The 20,395-nt window shown below is 34.7% G+C and overlaps 3 protein-coding genes across 3 annotated transcripts; 2 read left to right on the top strand and 1 right to left on the bottom strand.

Annotated features, from left to right (window-relative positions):
- The first annotated feature begins 4,456 nt into the window (after positions 1 to 4,456).
- LOC126704628 (uncharacterized) lies at positions 4,457 to 5,212 on the top strand. Its single transcript, XM_050403664.1, has one exon. The coding sequence runs from the start codon at positions 4,457 to 4,459 to the stop codon at positions 5,210 to 5,212; it is 756 nt and encodes a 251-aa protein (XP_050259621.1).
- A 509-nt stretch (positions 5,213 to 5,721) lies between these two features.
- LOC126704627 (uncharacterized) lies at positions 5,722 to 6,759 on the top strand. The gene has a single exon (XM_050403663.1). The coding sequence runs from the start codon at positions 5,722 to 5,724 to the stop codon at positions 6,757 to 6,759; it is 1,038 nt and encodes a 345-aa protein (XP_050259620.1).
- A 4,759-nt stretch (positions 6,760 to 11,518) lies between these two features.
- LOC126707453 (heat shock cognate 70 kDa protein-like) lies at positions 11,519 to 16,485 on the bottom strand. The gene is made up of 2 exons (XM_050407101.1): positions 16,138 to 16,485; positions 11,519 to 13,137 (listed from the first exon to the last, which is right to left on the bottom strand). Exons 1-2 carry the CDS (start codon positions 16,349 to 16,351, stop codon positions 11,630 to 11,632), a joined length of 1,722 nt encoding a protein of 573 aa, XP_050263058.1. The 5' UTR covers positions 16,352 to 16,485; the 3' UTR covers positions 11,519 to 11,629.
- Between the last annotated feature and the right edge of the window lie 3,910 nt (positions 16,486 to 20,395).

Here is a 20,395-nt window from a genome sequence, read left to right as displayed (position 1 = left end):
TATATATATATATATATATTACTTTCTTTTATATTAAAATTTTCATCTACTTATTTTATGAGTGAATTTTCTTGATATATATATACACACACACAAAATCAAAACATACCAATATGAAGATGCTTTGCAAACAAACAAAATGACATATCAATTGTTATCCAACAATGATTAATTGGACCAATTAGGAAAACAATTTGTTATTGATAATCTATTAAGATTATTTTCTCAGAAAAAGCTACATCGTCCACCCAAAAATATTATCAAATAAACAATTATTAGCAAAATCTCATGATTAAGTTTATATATACATCATTGTGAAAATAATAAAAATAATAATGAAAATAAAATTGCAAAAGCTAAAATATATCACTTATCTAATTATTTTAGTTTGTCTAGACTTTGCTTTTGTCTAAATAAGTGGCCTTATAGAATACTTCTAATACAACTACTGAAAGTACTTTATTTACAAAAACTATAAATTTGTTCACCCAAAAAGATTAAAAATTAAACAACACATAGTAAAGTCTCATAGTTTAATATCTAAATGAATCACTATAAAAACTCAAATTCTAACTTGCAAAACAAGTAATTATTAATTTAAATCAAATCAAACCAATGGGAAGAAGAGAAAAAAAATGTGATTAGAAATTGGAATACCAAAACACCTAAATATGCATAAAAGCCTATGCACCTAAATGTGATTTGAAAATTAAATCAAGAATAACAAAAAGAACCATTAGTGGTAAAAAAAAATATTGAAACAATAAAGAATCCACCAAAAGAAACAAATCAAAGAAAGAAGAAAGAGCATTGACTTTTTTGTCATGGACAACTTGGAAGGAATATGGAAGAGAAGTCGACAGAAGTAAAAAGAAATTTATATGAAAATTAAGATAGAAGAGGAAAGGTTGAAGTAGATGAAAGTGTAAATAAAGTGAAACATTAGAACTTAAGAAGATACAATGGAGAAAATTTAAAAATCCATAAAGATAATTGGATGAAAAATTTAAAAAGGCAATGATTGGAGGAGATTAGAGATTGAACAAAGAAGACAATGGTTGGAAAAGATTAAAGGTTGAACAAAGTGAAAATTGCAAAAAAAAAAAAAAAAAAAAAAAAGTATTAATGACATGGTGCAACAAAGGCGTTTTGTAAAATTTATTGCAAGGCTTCCATTATTTTATATAGTTTAGATCATGTTTTTTATCTTGATTCTTTATTAATTTCATTGTTTAGTTATGACCATTTTTTTTTTTAAAGAATGTTATGAGCATCTAAATTAAAGTATGTGAATAAATAAAAGCAAAATTATATATAAATTTAAAATCACCCCAAGATGAATGTGTAAAATCAATCTATATATATATATATATATATATATGAAAGCTCGAATTTGTGTGAAAACACAAGAGCTATTTAGACCCCCAAATTAAAATTACGGCTTGGTTGATTTTACTCTAACTTAAACTAAGTGCGAAATAAAGTAAATGCGAGCGGATAAACAATATAACTACTTTAAGCCATATTCATCAAATTACAGCAGTAAAATGAAAGCTAAAAGAGTAGGGAAGGAAAAATGCAAATACAAGATAACACGCCGATGTGTTATCAAAGAGGAAACTGAAGAACTCGGCGAAAAATCTCTCTGTCGCCCTTCAAGCGGTAAATCAATCTACTAGAGAATAAGTTAGAGTATACGAATAACAAAAGACCCTTCAAGTTTAGTCTACCCCATGTACTTGAGCCCTCTAAGCTCCTGCTACCAACTGACTTAGCCAAGCCTTGTCTTCTCTAGCTCTCCGGATCATGCAATTTAGCTCGATTGCATCCATCAAACAAATGGCTTCTTCCAATACTTCCCAACAGCACCAAAACCTCACTTTACACTCAGAATGGGTGTGGTAAGTATTTGGGCTATTAACCTCTCAAGGATTTGGATATGGAGAGGTAGGAGTTGAGGAAAACCACAATGGATTCTATAGAGAATTGTGAGTATGACAATCTCTAACTCTCAAAGGCAATGGCTAGGGTTTTTCTCTGAAAAGCACTCAACTCAATATATGGGTAATATGGATATATATATATATATAGTGTGGATAGAGATAAGTGTATCAGATATGACAAAATAGCAAAACAGAATGTTTCGCAGGTATCTCATTGGAAGGCCTTACTCGCAAGACACTTACGAAAACCAGCTGTCACCATTTGTCATGACTCTTCGTATTCCAGTCATGTGGAATTTGACTTTTCAAACAAGACAAAAAAAGTGGAACGTAGGGAGTATTATTGTAAAAAAAAAAATATGTTAGGAGTAAAAAATAAATAAGAAAAAGATGATTATGTGGAAAATGAATTGGTGTACTAAGAGCTTAGCAACATTTAATGCTATGGTTTGACTTTTATATATTTTTTTTATAAATGTAGTATAAATTGATGTATTTTAGACATGGACAAAGTTTAACTACAAACTTGGTTATACCCATAAACCAATGACTACAACTCTTTCTAAAATAATTAACACAATTACATATTTTGAAAATCTTAATCATTGAATTGCATACTCTTTATTTTCTTGATTACACGTATGCATATCAAATTTTGTGTCAACTAGATGTTATTTATCATTCAATCCATGAACTTATTTTTTTATGCATAATTTTAGACTAAAAAACTTGAAATTTAAACATTTGATTTGTGGCATAACTATTGATTTTTGATTTTATAGAAATTTTGCAAGTATGAAGGATATAAAAAAAAAAAATGTTAACCAACAATAGATTTTTCAAAATTCACATCTAATAAAAATATACTAAATAGAGTTGTGGTCATTGGCTATAACCAAGTTTGTGGTCAAATTTGTCATTTAGACATTACATAATGGAATATTTTAGGAAGGACATAGTTTGTCTACACCTCTCAAAAACAAAATTAACATGGCTAAATATTTTGAAAATAACAAATTTTGGCTACAATTTGTAACCTAAGGCTATAAGTTCCATTAAAAAAATTAACATGACTACATATTTTGAAAATCTAACAATTGAATTGTATATTCTTTATGCTCTTAACATATGAGTAAAAAATTTTGCAATTTAAAAAATTAATTGATGATATAACTTTTGATATTTAATCTTTTAAAAAAAATTTGCAAGTGCAGAGGATATTAGAAGAAAATATAATCCAATGGTGGTGCTGTCAAAATCCACATCCAAAAAAGATATTAAGTGAAGTTGTAGACTTAAGCTAAAACTAAGTTTATAGCCTTTTTTTTTTTGAAAATCTAACCATTAGATTGTAATTGCATGTTCTTTATATTTTCAACGCAAGTAAAATTTTGTGTCAATCAAAGTTTATTTACCATTTGATCCTAAACTAAAAATTTAAACATTTGATTAATAACATAGCTTTTTAGGAAATTTTGTAAACTTGAAGGATATAAGAAGAAATGTAATCCAATGGTAGATTTGTGAAATCCGCATTCAATAAAAAGATATTAAATGAAGTTATAGCCAAACATTTTCCTTTTAACAATCATAGGACTTTGTTAGGGTTTAAGTGACAAAGAAACAATAAAGGATATTTGGTAATTCCTAAAAATTTATGGAAAAATTGCTTGATTTTAAAGTTTAGAGTAGGAAATAAACTAGCTCAAGTACTTTTTAAACCACAATTTTTGCAATCACAAATAGCTGTGTTTAGAGTAGGCTATAGGTCACTCTTTTAAAAAAAATTTATACGGCTGGACCTATAGCTACGTTTTTTGCATTTTAAAACGCAGCTAAAAGTTACCTATAGCTGCGTTTTTGAAAAACGCGGCTATAGGTCCAGCTGTACCTATAGCCGTGTTTTTATGGGTTAGTTATAGCCACGTTTTTTGTAGTGTTAGAATCCTATTTTTCGGGCCTTGCCTAATGAAAAAATGTTAAAAAGACATCCACACTCTGTGGACATACTAAAGAAATAATGATGGTAGTACTAACTGAAAAATATTCTTTATAATGAATTTGACAAGATCATGTTTCTACCTAAATTTTGTCAAGATGAGTCGATAACTGAATGCAATAATCTTTTCTTTATATGATAATCTCTCACCCATCCGCTAATAGGTTGTCATGGTGTCAACAGATGGATTTGACATATCACATAAAATACATTTATGGATTTGACATGCAGGAAGCTCAAAGCAGTACTACAAAGCTAGACAAGTCAGTTCTCTCTGTTTTTGTCTTGCCAAAACAGAGACATGGAGTGTGAGTTCTCTGAAGCAGGTAAGTCCAAGGAAGAAGAAGCTGAGCTCCAACAGAGCAACAAGAAGGCTAAGGATGCGAAGGGAGCCTTGGAGTTTGGCTCTCCTCCTTCCTACAGAGATAAGCTCGTCGGTGAGATGCCAGGAGCCTTTGCGTAGGCTTTCAAGCTGGATAGTCACGAGTTGGACCTGTCCACACCTTCAGTGAAAATGGGTGAACTGGTAAATGGCATGGTGGCTGTCAACCTGACTCCGGACGCGAGAAAATCCATTAGGTTTAGATGGAACCATGCACTGATCGTTAAGGTTTTTGGACGGATTGTGGGATTTCATTATCTTCACTCGAAGGTAGTGAGTTTATGGAAGCCAGTGGGGAGGCTTGACTGTGTTGACTTGGGTCATGATTTCTTCCTCATGAGGTTCGGGCTAGTTGAGGATCATAAGAACGTTATTAAGGGAGGTCCATGGTTTATTGGTGGACATTTCTTGACGGTTAGAGCGTGGGAACCGAACTTCAAGCCAGCTAACGCACTGTGTAACATGGTGGCTGTGTGGATTAGGCTACCAAAGCTCCCATTTGAATATTACGACCTTGGGGTGCTAAGGGAAATTGGCAATGCCATTGGACCGGTCCTAAGGGTGAACTCTAATACGGCATCAAAGGCAAGGGGCCGGTTTGCCAGAATTTGCATCCCAGTTAACTTGGACAAGCCGCTGACCACTTTTATTCTCCTTGAAGGGGTTGTACAAGAAGTCCTATATGAGGGTATTAGCACCCTATGCTTCTCCTATGGCCGGGTGGGACACAGACGGGAATATTGCCCTTTTACAATTCAGGAAATGACTCCAGCTGCGATGATGGAGGAGTCAAATGATTCTGCCGATCAAGCTGAAACTAGTGGTGAGGTTGGTGACATTTCAAAAGAGGCGGGAAAGGTCGATCTTGATTTGAAAGGTGATGGGTAGGAAGTGTATGGCCCTTAGTTGCTTGTTAAGAGGAAGAAAGCAGTAGCTAAGTTCGAGGGACATCGAAAACTCAATCAAGGAATGGGTGTGGGTCCAGGCAAGGGGTATTCTAGGAATTTTAAGGCTATTAATAGGCAGGTTTATAAGTCATGTAACAAGCCAACCTTCAGTAATAGGCATGGGTCTGACGTAGATAGTATGGAGGTGGGTCCCGGCATGGTTGGAATGGGCTTGCCCTTGGTGGATATTTCCATCAAACAGATCGACAAAAGGGGAAGCTCAGATTTTTGGGTGGAGAGCGCTGTCGCCGCAATCTCTGGAGCTAAGCTTGAAAGAAGTGAAAATAAAGGAAGAGGACGAGGTAAGCAAAATTTGGATGTCCAAGTTGGGTGTAGTGAGTTGCTGTGGAAACGTAATTTCCAAGAGTCTGATTCGGCCGAAGTAGTAAGGGGGGGGGGTTCAAATCTTCTGATTTCATCAAGGGAGACTCAGAAGGAGTACTAGAACACATGGTGCTTCTTGCACATGGAGTGGAATTCTCCAGGAGGCCTCTGAGGGAGTTGGGATGGAGATTGCTGAGCAAGATGGAAACTCAGAATCTAAATGAAGAAGTGCGGGCTACCTCTAATTCTGTCCGAATGAATATTATTCTTTGGAATTGTAGGGGGGCTTTGAACCCTCGTTTTCATGTCACTTTGAAGAATTTGATAGACACCCACTCCCCCTCAATTGTGATTGTCACGGAAACACGTGTTGGTGGAGAGAGGGCAAAGGATATTACAGATAGGCTCCCTTTTGATGGAGCATTACATGTTGACACTATTGGTTACTTTGGTGGTATCTGGGTGCTTTGGAAGTCTGATGATGTTGAAGTTACACAATTAGCAAAAACTGAACAAGAAATTCACGTGGTGGTTAAGGTACGTGCTCTTAACTCCTCCTGGTTACTTTCATCAATCTATGCTAGTCCTAGATTAGAGGAAAGGAAATTGTTGTGGAATAATTTAGCTTCTATTGCTCCATTGCATGAATTACCCTGGCTATTGTTGGGTGCTTTTAATGAGTTATTATCTAGTAGGGACAAGCTGGGAGGTAACCCTCTTAATCTTAGAAGAGTTCAATTGTTTAAGGATTGTCTAGACACTTATGGTATGGTGGACTTGGGCTTTCATGGGCCTCAGTTCACTTGGGTCAATAAAAGGGAGGAGGGTCACTTCATTCAAGAAAGGTTGGATAGAGGGTTTGCTAATGCTGAGTGGAAAAGCCTGCATCCAAAGGCAGCAATACACCACTTGGCCCGCACACACTCTGACCATTGCCCCGTGCTGCTTAAGTTGGATGATCATGGCCCTTCTAATTTATGCAGGCCTTTTCGGTTCCAACCCATGTGGATGTCTCACTCCCTGTTCCCGGAAGTTGTAACTGACTCTTGGACTGAAGATGGTCCATTGAAATCGAATGTGGAAAAGTTCATAGCTGATGTCAAGATTTGGAATAGAGAAGTCTTTGGAGATATCTTCCAAAGGAAAAAAAAGAATAGAGGCTAAACTTAGAGGAATTCAATCTAGAATAGCTGAAGAACTGAATAGTCAGCTCTTAAACCTGAAATGCCATCTTAGAAAGGAGTATTTCGAAGCTCTTCAATATGAGGAGTTATGGTTTGTAAAATCAAGGTACAACTGGCTTATACAAGGTGATAGAAACACGAGCTTCTTCCATACCTCGGCCTTGATTAGAAGAAGAAGGAACTGAATCCTATGCCTTAAGGACAGCCTTAGGAATTGGGTTCAGGGTGAGAGAGATATCGTTGAGCTGATTAGAAGCGGTTTCATAAAACTCTTCTCTACTAGTCTTATTAGTGTCCCTAGAATGAGGTGGAGTTTGGACATTTGGCCTAGTTTCCTCTGGAATGAAGATGCTTGCAATTTAAGTGCAAATCTGACCAGACTTGAAGTTAAGGAGGGTTTGGAGAGTATTAAGCCGCTTAAAACACCAAGACCTGATGGGATTCATGCGGGGTTTTTCCAAGCTTTTTTGGCAGCAAGTGGGTACCTTGGTGGTAAATGAAGTGTTTAAGGTGTTCCAAAACTCCACCATGCCTCCTCACCTAAATGAGACCCTTATCACCCTCATCCCAAAGCATCTAGGGGCTGATTGTCTGGCTTCCTTTAGACCTATAAGTCTATGTAACACAGTGTACAAAGTGGTCACCAAGATCATAGTTTAGAGACTCCGCCCTTTTTTGCCTAAAATGATATCTCCCCTCTAAACTGTCTTTGTTCCGGGAAGAATGGGGTTGGATAATATGATCATCGCTCAAGAGCTTATTCATACAATGACGCTCAAAAAGGGGAAGACAGGGTTTATGGCCATCAAAATAGATTTGGAGAAAGCTTATGATAGACTTGAGTGGCATTTTATTAGAGATGTTCTTGAGCTCTACAGGCTGCCCCCCTCTTTAATCAAACTCATTATGAGTTGTGTGTCTAGCTCGTCGATATCTATTCTTCTTAATGGCGGCAAAATTGAGCCCTTTCATCCTTCAAGGGGTATTAGACAAGGGGATCCTTTCTCCCCGTATTTATTCATCATGTGTATGGAAGTGCTTGGTTTTCTTATTTCGCGGAGATGTGAGGAAAACTTGTGGGATCCGGTCCGGGCATCAAGAGGTGGGCAAGCTTTTTCTCATCTTTTCTTTGTCGATGACCTTGTTCTCTTTGCAAAAGCTGATTTGCGGAATTGTACTAGTGTTCACGAGACTTTGGATACCTTCTATGAGTTATCGAGTCAAAAAGTCAGCCTAAATAAGTCTAAAGTTTATTTCTCCCCAAATATCAATCTTGAATCTAGAGAGGAGATGTGTGGGGTGCTTGGCATTCACTCGACCCCAAACCTTGGTAAGTACCTGGGCTTCTCGATCAAGCACCCGGGGTCATCTTCGCAAGACTTTAACTTTGTGGTGGAAAGGGTGCAAAACAAGCTGCAAGGTTGGAAAACAAATTTATTGTCAATGGCTAGTAGGGTAGTGATTGCACAATCAGTCCTATCGGCAATCCCTGCCTATGTGATGCAAGGGTGCATGCTTCCTACCCGAATTCTAAATAATCTTGATAAGGTTAGCAGGAATTTTGTGTGGTGATCGACAGAAGATCATAAAAAATTGCATATGGTTGGCTGGGGAAAAGTTACTAAACCAAAGTTTCGAGGGGGTTTGGGAATTCAGGAAGCAAGAGGAAGAAATCTAACACTAGCTGCTAAACTGTGTTGGCGAATGAAGAACTCAAAAAGTGGAGGATGGGCTGATGTTTTGAGGAAAAAGTACATGTCTGGGCGTGCTAGAAAGCCAAAGGCTCAAACTGGAGCTTGGAATGCAATGAAGATTGGAAGAAGCATTTGTGAGAAAGGCTCTAAGTGGACAATGGGTTGCAATAACCCACTAAGCTTCTGGAATGATAATTGGTTGAATATTGGCTCAATCAGGTCCCTTATTGAAGGTCCTTTGAACCAAGGAGAGAGTGAGGTGTGCATTAAGGAGGTGACTACAAATAATGGCTGGGATTTGACTAACCTCTCCTTTGTCTTCCCTAACCACATTCTGAATGCTGTTAGAGCCATCCCACTTAAAAGATATGCTGTGCGGGAGGATCATAGGAGCTGGATCTCTAGCTTAAATGGGGAGTTTGACTCCAGAAATGCTTACCTATTGGCAATTGATGAGAACCTTGAAATATCAGATTTTCATGGCAAATGGATTTGGAAGATCCATACTTTGCCCAAGATTAAAATTTTTCTGTGGAAATGCTTACACATGAACTTACCTGTGAAAGCCATTTTGACTCATCGTGGTATTGGCGGTTTGGGAGGCTGTGACAGTTGCACAGAAGTGGAGGAGAGTATTATTCATGTTTTGAGGGAGTGCCCAATAACAAAATACCTTTGGGAGCATTCTAGCTGTCCTGATAGTCTAAAACAATCCTGTTCGGATGATCTTATGGTATGGATAAAAAAGAATGCCTTAGACTCTTCAAAGGCCAAAGGTAAGGATTATGACTGGTGCAATTTTTTTCTACTGGGCCTGTGGAATTTGTGGCTGCAAAGGAATAAAAAGGCTTTCAAGCAACAATCCCCCAACCCAAATCTGGTACAGGTGGTGGAAATGCAAACTCGTGAGCTCATGTATTGTGTGTTTGAGCCTAACACAGGGAAGGACAGAATTTTGAGACAGGTCCAATGGTTGAAGCCAGCTGCTAGTTGGCACAAGCTCAATACAGATGGTTCGATTGTCAACTTGAGTGGGCTGGCAGGGTGTGGAGGTTTACTTAGAGATAGCACCAGACAGTGGGTTGTGGGTTTTACAAAGTCCATTAGTGTTAATTCTAGTATCGCCACAGAGTTGTGGGCTTTGAGGGAGGGGTTGGGATTGTGTCTAGAAAGGGGAATTTCTGCTGTGGAGATTGAACTTGATGCAACTGCAGCAATTTCCTTAGTTTCTAGCAATGTCAATGCTAATGGAGATTTGCCTGGTCTTGTTGATGATTGCAGGGAATTACTGCTGTGTCTGCCTTAAGTTAAATTATCGAATTGCTTCAGGGAAGCAAATTTTTGTGCCAATGCTTTAGCAAAGCTGGGATCGGCTTCTGCAGAATTGTCTTTAGTTTTTGTCTCCCCTCCCCCTGTTATTCTGCAGCACCTGTATGATGATATGATGGGCGCTTTTCGCGCTAAACTTTGTATAACTGGTGCTTCTGCCAGTGTTTCTTAGTTTAATGATATTTCCATATTTACCAAAAAAAAAAGCTAGACAAGTCACAAGTTTGAACTTTGAAGTTCATGTTAAATGGCGCTAATTATAACATGTGTAGAATCGATTGTACAAAGTTGAGAGCCTTGCGGCATAAACATGACACACTATCCATTGAGCACTGGACCAACTTGTGGTGATTCTATTTACTACAGTTTCAACTGCAATACTACCTCAGGCCAGGTTAGTTTCATGGCACCAAGTGACACATATCGAGTCGCTAGTATTGATCCAGATACACGAACCTTTTTAATCCAAGTTAATGACAAAGGAAATCTGCGGCTCAACCATTCGTTGCCATTTGATTTAACTAGTCCAAGAAACTTTAGTTCTGAAATTTCAGCTGAAGTTGAGATTGTTTGGGAGCCACCAGGCCCACCACTGGAGCCTATTTGTAATTCATCTGCAAATTGCATTGATTGGTCACATTCGACTTGCAAATTGGCAAGAGATGGGAAGAGGAGGTGTCTTTGCATCTTTAGCTATCGATGGGATGGCGCGATGTTAAAATGTATAAAAGGTTAGAATCCTATGTCGTTTGCCTTGTTGCCGAAGCTGTGATTTTTTTACTGAGCATTTCTTATTTCTAAATTGTGATAATGGATGCTTTTGTTTCTTTAACCACAATATTAGGACTTTGCCTATTTAACTTAGAGATTAAATTCTATAAAATATGTGGTATAAGTCCCTATTTTATAGCCTACACTCTACAGTATTATTTTGAACTCAATTAACCATGAAATCTTTAAGTCGAATGCAAAAGTCATTTAATCTACATCATTTCATCAAAATCTAACCATAGTAATCACAAAAAATCCACGGGAATCAAAGGAACCAAAAAATAAACCTACCCTTTAAATCCTTGAAATATTTCATTTAAATCCTACCTTTTAAATAGACCCTCTCCATTTCACTTTGAAATAGAGAGGAACCAGATCCACAAATAATGATGGAGGGTTTTGTCTATATAGAATATAATATCTTTCATGTAAGAATAATTCCCGTTTTGCCGAAGTTTTCATTTACTTATCAGTAATCACTTTTTAATCTAACTTAGAAGTTGGGAGGTTTTTCCTAAAATTCAAAAATTAAATTGCCTGTACCAGGTTTTTATTTTATTATTATTATTATATTATTATTTTTTGAAGAAATTAGCCTGTACCAAGTTAATAAATGTTATATGTTATATATAATAGTTTTGTAAGGGATGGAGCCATATTGGTACTAAGGGCCGGGGGCAATGGCCCCATAGTCCCAATAATTTTTAATAATTTATATATATCATGTTATTTATAAATAATTTTTAATAATTTACAGTGTCATGCTATTTATCAAAATTAGATTTTTTTTTTTTTTTTAAGATTTTGCCATCTAAAAAGATATGAAGTCACCCCACCTTAGAAAAATAAAACAGTCTTTTAAGGAAATTAAAAAATGTTGGGAAATTGTAATATCAGTTCTCAAAAAAAAAAAAAAATTGTAATATCGCATGCAAATTAATAAGATTACTAAGTAAATTATACAAAATTTATAAAAGTCCTTAAATTCATTGTTTTTATGAAAATATGCACAGAAAATTTTTTTAAAATTAAATTAAGGGATAAAATATTAAATTATTACTTAAATTTTATTTTTCCAGCCCCCATGAAATATAGGCCCGCCACTGTCGCAATTCCATTAACTACATGCCCGCCAAATTTTAACCAAGCTTCAAACTTCTTCCTGTCTTCATCATCTTCAGCCTTGCATATCTCTGCATCCTGGACCATCCTGTCATTCTCTTCACTGGACAGTCTTCCCTTATAATTAGTGAAAGTGATCTTACTCGTCACGCCAGTGGTCATCTCCTTGGCAGAAACATTCAAGATACGATTAGTGTCAATATCAAAACAAAGTTTTGCCTTAGTAACACCCCTAGGTGCTAATGGAATGCCAGAAAGCTCAAATTGTCCCAATAAGTTGTTGTCACAAGTTCTATCTCCCTCACCCATGTAAACAGAGAACAACATAGAAGTTTGGTTGTCCCTCATGGTGGTATATATCTCCTTCTTCTTGGTGGGAATGGCGGTATTTCTTGGAATCACAATAGACATATCTGATCCATGAACCTCTATTCCGAGGGACAGAGGAGTGACATCTAAGAGCACGATGTCTTGAAGTTTCTCATTACCCATTCCGGTCAAGATTGCAGCTTGAACTGCAGCTCCACAAGCCACAGCCTCATCTGGATTAATGCACTTACAAAGTTCCTTCCCATTGAAGAATTCCCGCAACAATTCCTGCACCTTGGGAATTCTGGAAGAACCACCTGTAACAACAACATCATGGACACAGCTCTTGTCCATCTTAGCATCAGTCAAACACTTCTCCACGATATGGATACACTTCCTGAACAAATCCATATTGAGTTCCGCAAATTTGGCACGGGTAATAGTTGAAATGAAATCAATACCATTACATAAAGAATCAACATCAATAGTAGTCTCCATTGCAGAAGAAAGAACTTCTTTTGCTTTCTCACAAGCGTTTTTTAACCTCCTAAGAGCTTTGGAGTTTTTACTAATGTCCACCTTGTGCTGCCTCTTAAATATATTAACGAAATGCTTTACCATTCTGTTATCAAAGTCCTCACCTCCAAGGTGAGTGTCTCCAGCAACAGCCTTTACTTCAAAGACACCCTTCTCAATGGTAATTAGTGAAACATCTGTAGTGCCACCACCCAAATCAAAAATCAGTACATTTTTTTTGCCAATGCTACTGTCCATCCTATGAAGACCGTAAGCAATGGTGGCAGCAGTTGGTTCGTTAATTATACGCAAGACATTCAGGCCTGCAAGGCCTGCAGCATCCCTTGTTGCCTTACGTTGTGAGTCATTGAAGTAGGCAGGGACAGTAACAACTGCATTTTTTACAATTGTGCCCAGGTAATCTTCGGCAATCTCACGCATCCTTCTAAGGACCATAGATGAGATTTCCTCAGCAGAAAAGTGCCTCTCTTTGCCCTTATACTCGACAATGATCATAGGCGTATCACCAGGACCTTCGATGACCTTGAATGGAAAATGATTGATATCACTCTGAACCAAGGGATCGCTGAATCTCCTACCAATCAATCGCTTGGCATCTGCATATATGACAATACCACTTTAAGGAATCAATAAATGATTTGACAACAATAAAGCATAAGGAGCAGAAATAAATTATTCATTTCTTGTCCATAGGTATATATACATTTAAGTAGAATTAGAAAACATCAAAAATTGGCAGCTTAAGCTCTTGTTGTTGGCCTTGAAATTTTTTAATTTAAATCGATAATATATGCCTGAAATTTGTAACAGAGAACTTTAATTAAGCTCATATTAACTACAATTAATAAAGCCAAAACTACCCGTAATTGATAGCTTTTAACACCATGCGTGGTAGAATTTGAATGAGATTGTCGTCTACAAAATGGTGAATATGAATGCTATAAAACATTGTGATATATATTCGGGTAAGTTCCTTTTTTTTTTTTTGGGTTTTTTTTTTTTTGACTTATTTAATTAGATAAAGTATAGCAATATATTTATCATTCGAAGAAAAAGTAAAGTTATATTTTTATTCCCAAAAAAAAAGTATAGATATATTTTTACGTAATTTAATTTCAAATAAAATAAAAGGCAAATAATAATTAGCTAATCCAGACATATTACAATGATTAAGTCGAATATCCCATCATCTTTTGGCTAATATTTGAGTGCAAACTAATTTTGTAAATGGAAAAACTAGAAAGTTCTGGAAAATAAGTTCCATTTTTCCTTTAAATTTTCACTAATCTGAGCAATTAATGCATGGGAAAAGTTTGATAAAAAAAAAATTATATATGATACATATTAATTCAATAAGTACTAATAAATAAAATTTGATTACATAATTTATAAAAAAGGTCAAAACTAATTTAATAAATAAAAATTGTACTATTTGGTAACTTATCAAAAAAGATGGTGAATTTTAATTAATTTAAGCTAACATAGTTTGATATTATTTCTAACTACAAAAAATAAATTAATATATTAGAAGGAGACCAGGGATGGATCGGAGCCAAAAAAATCATTCAATTTCTTCTGTTCTTAAGGAGTTTGCCTTCCTAACATGGTGAAAAATAGAAAATAAATGATTCCTCCTCCTAACCATTTTTTTTATTATAAAAAAAGAAAAAAAAAAGTACCTTGCATAGTAATTCAATAAAAATAAATAAAAATAAAAAGACATGTATATTTTACCACCATATAGATACCTTTAAATTGCATCTGCTTCTGCTTACTAAAATGATGACCACCTTTTATGATATCCATCGAGAAATTGATTTTCTTTTTTTATAGAAAAATATGTGACTTGTTAGTTGTTAGTTGTTACTATCAACTTAATATGACATTAAAAAAAAAAAAAAAAAACAAAACAAAACAAAACAGAAAACAAATTATATATGAGTTATTATGTGATGTAATATAATTGTCAATTTGACGTAGACAATTTTTTTTTCCTTCCCAAACAGAGGTTAGAAAGACTATCTTTTTCAATTCTGACCCATTCACAATTTAGCAAATAAAATAAAATAAAAATTTATGTGGAATTATTATTAATTTTCATGTGATGAGCTAACAATGGATGTGATCCAGTGGCGGAATTAGGATTTTAGTTTAGGGGGGCAAGGTTTAAAGACAATATTAAACTAAAATAACCTTAAAAAAACCAATCAATATTAATAACCTAATAGATAACTATTGTAAATAACTATAGTATAAACTATAGTTTATTTTTTCATAACAAATTTAATTTGCTCAACAGTATTTGATGTTTTATATTTTTAAACTATTGCATAGTCACTAATAATCAAAGTAAAAAAGTATAGTAATAAGCCAATAACCTGTAAAATTAGAAAGTAAAAAGTCAAGAAGGAGAAAAAATGGATAGTGGAGGTTTGAGAATTTCAATACCGTACTGGGACCTTAGTTAGTTTATCTTTTCTATATAAAAATAATAATAATAGAGTGTAAAATTTAAGACCACCATCATTGCGGTGAAAAAAAAAAACCCAAAAATAATAATAAAAAATAAGGAGAATGATAACAGAAGAAAATTGGGCAAAAATGGCTCATTACCATCAATTTTCAAAATAATTTGCCCAGAAACACTGTTTCCAAACTATATAGCAATGTACCACTTTTTTGGGTACTCGAGCTTGGTGAGCTCGAGTACCATGTTTTTTTAATCCACTGTCGCCCCATATTCAAGGAGCCCTATAGTGGCGTTTTTAAGCCCTATAGTGACGTTTTCGGGCCCTATAGCGGCGTTTTTAAACCCCCATACCAGGTTAGGGGGCCCTATAGTGACGTTTTCGGGCCCTATAGCGGCGTTTTCCTGCAAAAAATTTTTTATAAGTCCCCCGTAACAGGTTAAGGGGCCCTATAGTGGCGTTTTTAATCCCTATAATGACGTTTTTGGGACCTATAGCGGCGTTTTCCTGCAAAAATTTTTTATAAGTCCCATAACAGGTTCAAGGGGCCCTATAGTGGCGTTTTTTGGCCCGAAAACGTCACTATAGAGCTTAAAAACGCCACTATAGGGCTCCTTGAATATAGGTTGATAGTGGATTAAAAAAACATGGTACTCGAGCTTGGCAAGCTCGAGTACCTAAAAAGTGGTATATTGCTATATAGTTTGGAAACAGTGTTTCTGGGCAAATTATTTTGAAAATTGATGGTAATGGGCCATTTTTGCCAGAAAATTGAGTTAAACAGTAAAGTGTCATATATGGTGATAAGCTATAAATTTGGACAATATATAAAAGCTTAAAAGAGAAAATAAGTAGTATTACGGTAAATGGGATGATCTATACAGCTTTTTCCTTTTTTATATTACGTGTTAGGATTGTTTTTCTATAACAAGACATTTTGTTTTCTTGAATTTTTTTCCTACGTGACTTTTCAGGAGGAGTCCGGGGGGCAGTTCCTCCCCCCACCCCCCCCCCCCCCGGGGCTCCGCCCCTAATGTGATCAAAGTTATTTTCACGAATCACCTTATTATTATTAATGGGGAGTATAACACTAAGTGCTTAAAAAAAAAAAAAAATTTAGAAGATTACCAAAGACGGAGTTGGTGGGGTTCCTGGCGACCTGCGTCTTCGCCGCATCACCGACCAAGCGCTCCGTGTGAGTGAAAGCAACATAAGATGGTGTCGTCCTCTTTCCCTGATCATTTACTATTATCTCTGCTCTTCCATTTTGCCACACTGCCACGCACAAGTTCGTCGTTCCCAGATCGATTCCTATCGCCGGACCCTCTCCATGGTCGGACATTGTCGTCGGGAATAGAAGCCCAAAGACTTTTGTTAATCAAAACTAAAGTAGATACTGTAGATGAAAGTAGACTATGAGGCAATTTAGAACTGAAAGGTTGAAGGCCCTAAATACTTAACATGCACATGGGCAGGTGCTTGTAGAAAAAGCAAAAAGAAATAGAAGAAAGTAGTATGTATGAGACACTTTTGACGATGAAAGCTTAAAGATGGTACAATCCCCTTAACCCTTTTTTTTTTTTTCTTGACAACCTATATCCCTTAACCTCGAAATTTCCTCCTTTCCACTTAAGATGGAAAAAGAAAAAGAAAAAAAGAAAAAAAAAAAAAAAAAGGAGGTCTTAAATATAAATATGTCCTACATTTAAAATGTTTACATTTACGTATAGGTGATGTGTTAATTTTAATTCTTTTTCTTCTTAATTTCTATAATTTCTTTGATGATTACACAACAAACATTGCTGTTAAGAAAAACACTCCCACAACAAACATTTTAATTTACATTTAAACGTAAAAATTTGAAGAATAATATAAATTGCTAATATAATAGTGTTAACAGTGATACTCTTAATTTGCTAAAAAGTTACTTTTAGCACCATAAACAACAAAATGCATGCTGCATTGATGGTGCTAAAGTTAAAAAATTTAGCATCCAAACTATAGTAACTATAAAAAAATGATAGGTTACTATAGCTATAAAGTTATAATTTTTTTTTAATTCCAATTCTCTCTCTTCTTCTATTTCTTTCTTTCTTTAGCTCCCCAGCCTGTTCTCTCTCTTTCTTCATTTTTTTTTTCTCTCTTCTCGTCAGACTCAAATCTTTTTTTTTTCCTCTCTTCACTCTCTCTTTTGTAGTGATATAATGGGTTTTGTGGCCGGCTGTGGGAGTAGTGGTGATAGGTTTTCTGATGACAGGTTATGTGGCCGGTTGTGGGTTGTTGGGGAAGAAGTGAGAAAGAAATTAATAAATAAATAAACAATGTTTGGCTTAGATGTGAAAAATAAGAGAATTGATATGGTGAGAGTTATGAAATGGTGTGATAAAATAGATAAAATAAGTTATTGAGATGTTAAAAAAAAAGAACTTAAAATTTTAAATTTACCATTGTGAATGCTCTAACAATGCATAATTAATTTAAGTTGTAATGGTCTTTGTTACGTATTTGTAATTTCCTTTTAAATTCATATATCAATAACATTTAAATTTGAGATATTATATATTAATAAAAAAAATAATGGAATAGGAATTTATTTTCAACAAAAAAGAAAAATGATTCTCTTTTACTAGATACAAGTCCTTTGAGAATGCATCCAAGTGGAATCTCCTTGTCCAATACCCCGACCCCCAGGAGAATGGAAGAAGCATCATAAAGGAGGATAGACTACTATAGAATACAAAGTACTTGAGAGGCACTCCAAATTAGGCAGCAAATCTCAATTTGTGCATAATGGCTTTTAAGAAGTTGCACTTGACATGATTATAAGCCTTACTAAACATGATTATAAGCCTTGAAATTACGTCCTATTTTTCTTTCCGTAGAAATCTAACATGTAATTTTGCTAAATCAAAGGGGCGAAATTTCAAGGCGACAGCCAACAAGACCACTAAAAAAATTGGAAAACAAACATTTATTTTTCTAATCTATATTTTTATCTATACTTACATAATTTTTTATATAATCTTTTTTTTAGGAATTTTTTTTTATTTTTATATAATGTAATTATGTAACATTAAATCTTTTTATTTTTGTTAAATAATTTTAAAGTTACCATATAAGTTTTTAAAATCCCCTTTTTTTTTTTTTCAAATCATTAGCCAAATATACATTTGATTTGAATTTTAGAATTACAAATGGTGCTAAACCATGATTGTTTAAACTAATTAAAATCCACACTTTTTAAAGCAACCCAATACCAAATAAATCTGGTTTATTTTTTAAAATTATAATTAAATTAGATATATTCTTTTCAATAAATTCTCTAATTTGGCTTTTTATATATCAATATCATTTATAAATTGTTTTGTCCAACTTTTTCATGTATTGTACAGTTTGTACTGGTTAATGATTTGCATTATGTTATTTCTAGCAATACTAAGGACAACTTTTTTTTCATAATATTTTTAACAATATATTAAAAATAATAAGTTGTGATAACAATAACATCACTTACATATAAATCTACATTGATTTCCTATTTATTATCTGCCAATCAATCAATCAATATCAATATATATATATATATATATAAGCAGAGATTTTATGCGGGAAAGCATAAGGCCTTGCCATATGACACTCTAATGTTAGGTTTAGCCTTTCACGTTAACTTCTTCATGCCATTCTTAACATGCACATGGGCAAGTGCTTTTAGGAAAAGCAAATAGAAATAGAAGAAAGTAGTATGTATGAGACACTTTTGACGATGAATGCTTAAAGACGGTACAATCTCCTTAACCCTTTTTTTTTTTTCTTGACAACCTATATCCCTTAACCTCGAAGTTTCCTCCTTTCCACTTAAGATGGAAAAAGAAAAAGAAAAAGAAAAAGAGAAAATGAGGTCTTAAATATAAACAGGTCCTACATTTAAAATGTGCACTTTTACGTATAGGTGATGTGTTAATTTTAATTCTTTTTCTTCTTGATTTCTATAATTTCTCTGATGATTACACAACAAACATTGCTGTTAAGAAAAATACACCCACAACAAACATTTTTATTTACATTTAAACGTAAAATTTTGAAGAATAATATAAATTGCTAGTATAATAGTGTTCATATAGTGATACTCTTAATTTGCTAAAAAGTTATTTTTAGCACCATGAACAACAAAATGCATGCTGCATTGATGGTGCTAAAGTTAAAAATTTTAGCTCCAAATTATAATAACTATAAAAAATGATAGCTTACTATAGCTATAGAGTTATAAATTTTTTTAATTCCAATTCTCTCTCTTCTTCTATTTCTTTCTCTCTTTAGCTCTCCGACCTGTTCTCTCTCTTTCTTCTATCATTTTTTTTCTCTTCTCCTCAAACTCAAATCTTTTTTTTTCTCTCTTCGCTCTCTCTTTTGTAGTGATATAATGGGTTTTGTGGCCGGCTGTGGGAGTAGTGGTGATAGGTTTTTTGATGATAGGTTATGTGGCCGATTGTGGGTTGTTAGGGCAGAAGTGAGAAAGAAATTAATTGTTAAGACATATGTAATTCACTTGTTAGGAATATATGTCACTATTTTATGTAATTGGTTAATCGTTTGACAAAACGTACTTTACTTGTAATTAGGTAAACCTAGGTGTTTTTAATACTTCAAGAAACTGTGTTTCAAGATCAAGTGTTGAAGTCATCAAGTTTGTCCAAGAAACAAGTTGTGAAGTGCAAGTTCATTAAAACTCGACAGTTACATCTATCAAGTTTAAGAAAGCTGTTTAGCTCGTGTGTTCGACACCTACTCGACAACTGCTTGACACCTCATATCTGTCGAGGTTTAAGAATGAATCAGAAATTCTGATATGTTTTCTTGGAATACGTGAATGTGTCTTTGGGACTTCTTTTTTCCTAACCCTAGACATATAAAATGATTATTTTAAGGGCCGTCAAAGAGTTCACAAGTTGCACAAGCTTTGAGAAAAGTCTGTTCAAGAAAATTGTGACCGAAGACAAAGTTTTGCCCTAATTCATCATTCTTGAAGAAGTTGCTGTGTATGTGCACCATAGGGTTTTGTGACCAAGCATCTTCTTGATCTTCATCATTAGGATAAACTGAAGAACTTTGCAGCCAACAACCTTTTCTAGTTGGTGATTAAAGTCACGTACTGGGATCCACGCAATTGATTAGTCACGTACTTGGGAGCCATGCATCGAAATGAGAAATTGTCACTACAGAACAAGTCCAATTGGGTATTGGGGTAAGAGTTCAACTGTAGGTTGGTATAAAGTACTAGGATTCCTTTACTTGTAACCGCTTGTTGTGATAAAAGTGGAATTTCAGGAGTGGTGACCTAAATATCACCCGGTATAGTTTTTGCCGTTAAATTTTTCCCATTCGTAAA

This window comes from Quercus robur, chromosome 11, assembly GCF_932294415.1.
Source record: "Quercus robur chromosome 11, dhQueRobu3.1, whole genome shotgun sequence".
In the NCBI taxonomy this organism is placed as follows: domain Eukaryota; kingdom Viridiplantae; phylum Streptophyta; class Magnoliopsida; order Fagales; family Fagaceae; genus Quercus; species Quercus robur.
The sequence above is the reverse complement of the archived record's forward strand: the minus strand, read 5'-3'. Positions and strand labels throughout refer to the sequence as shown.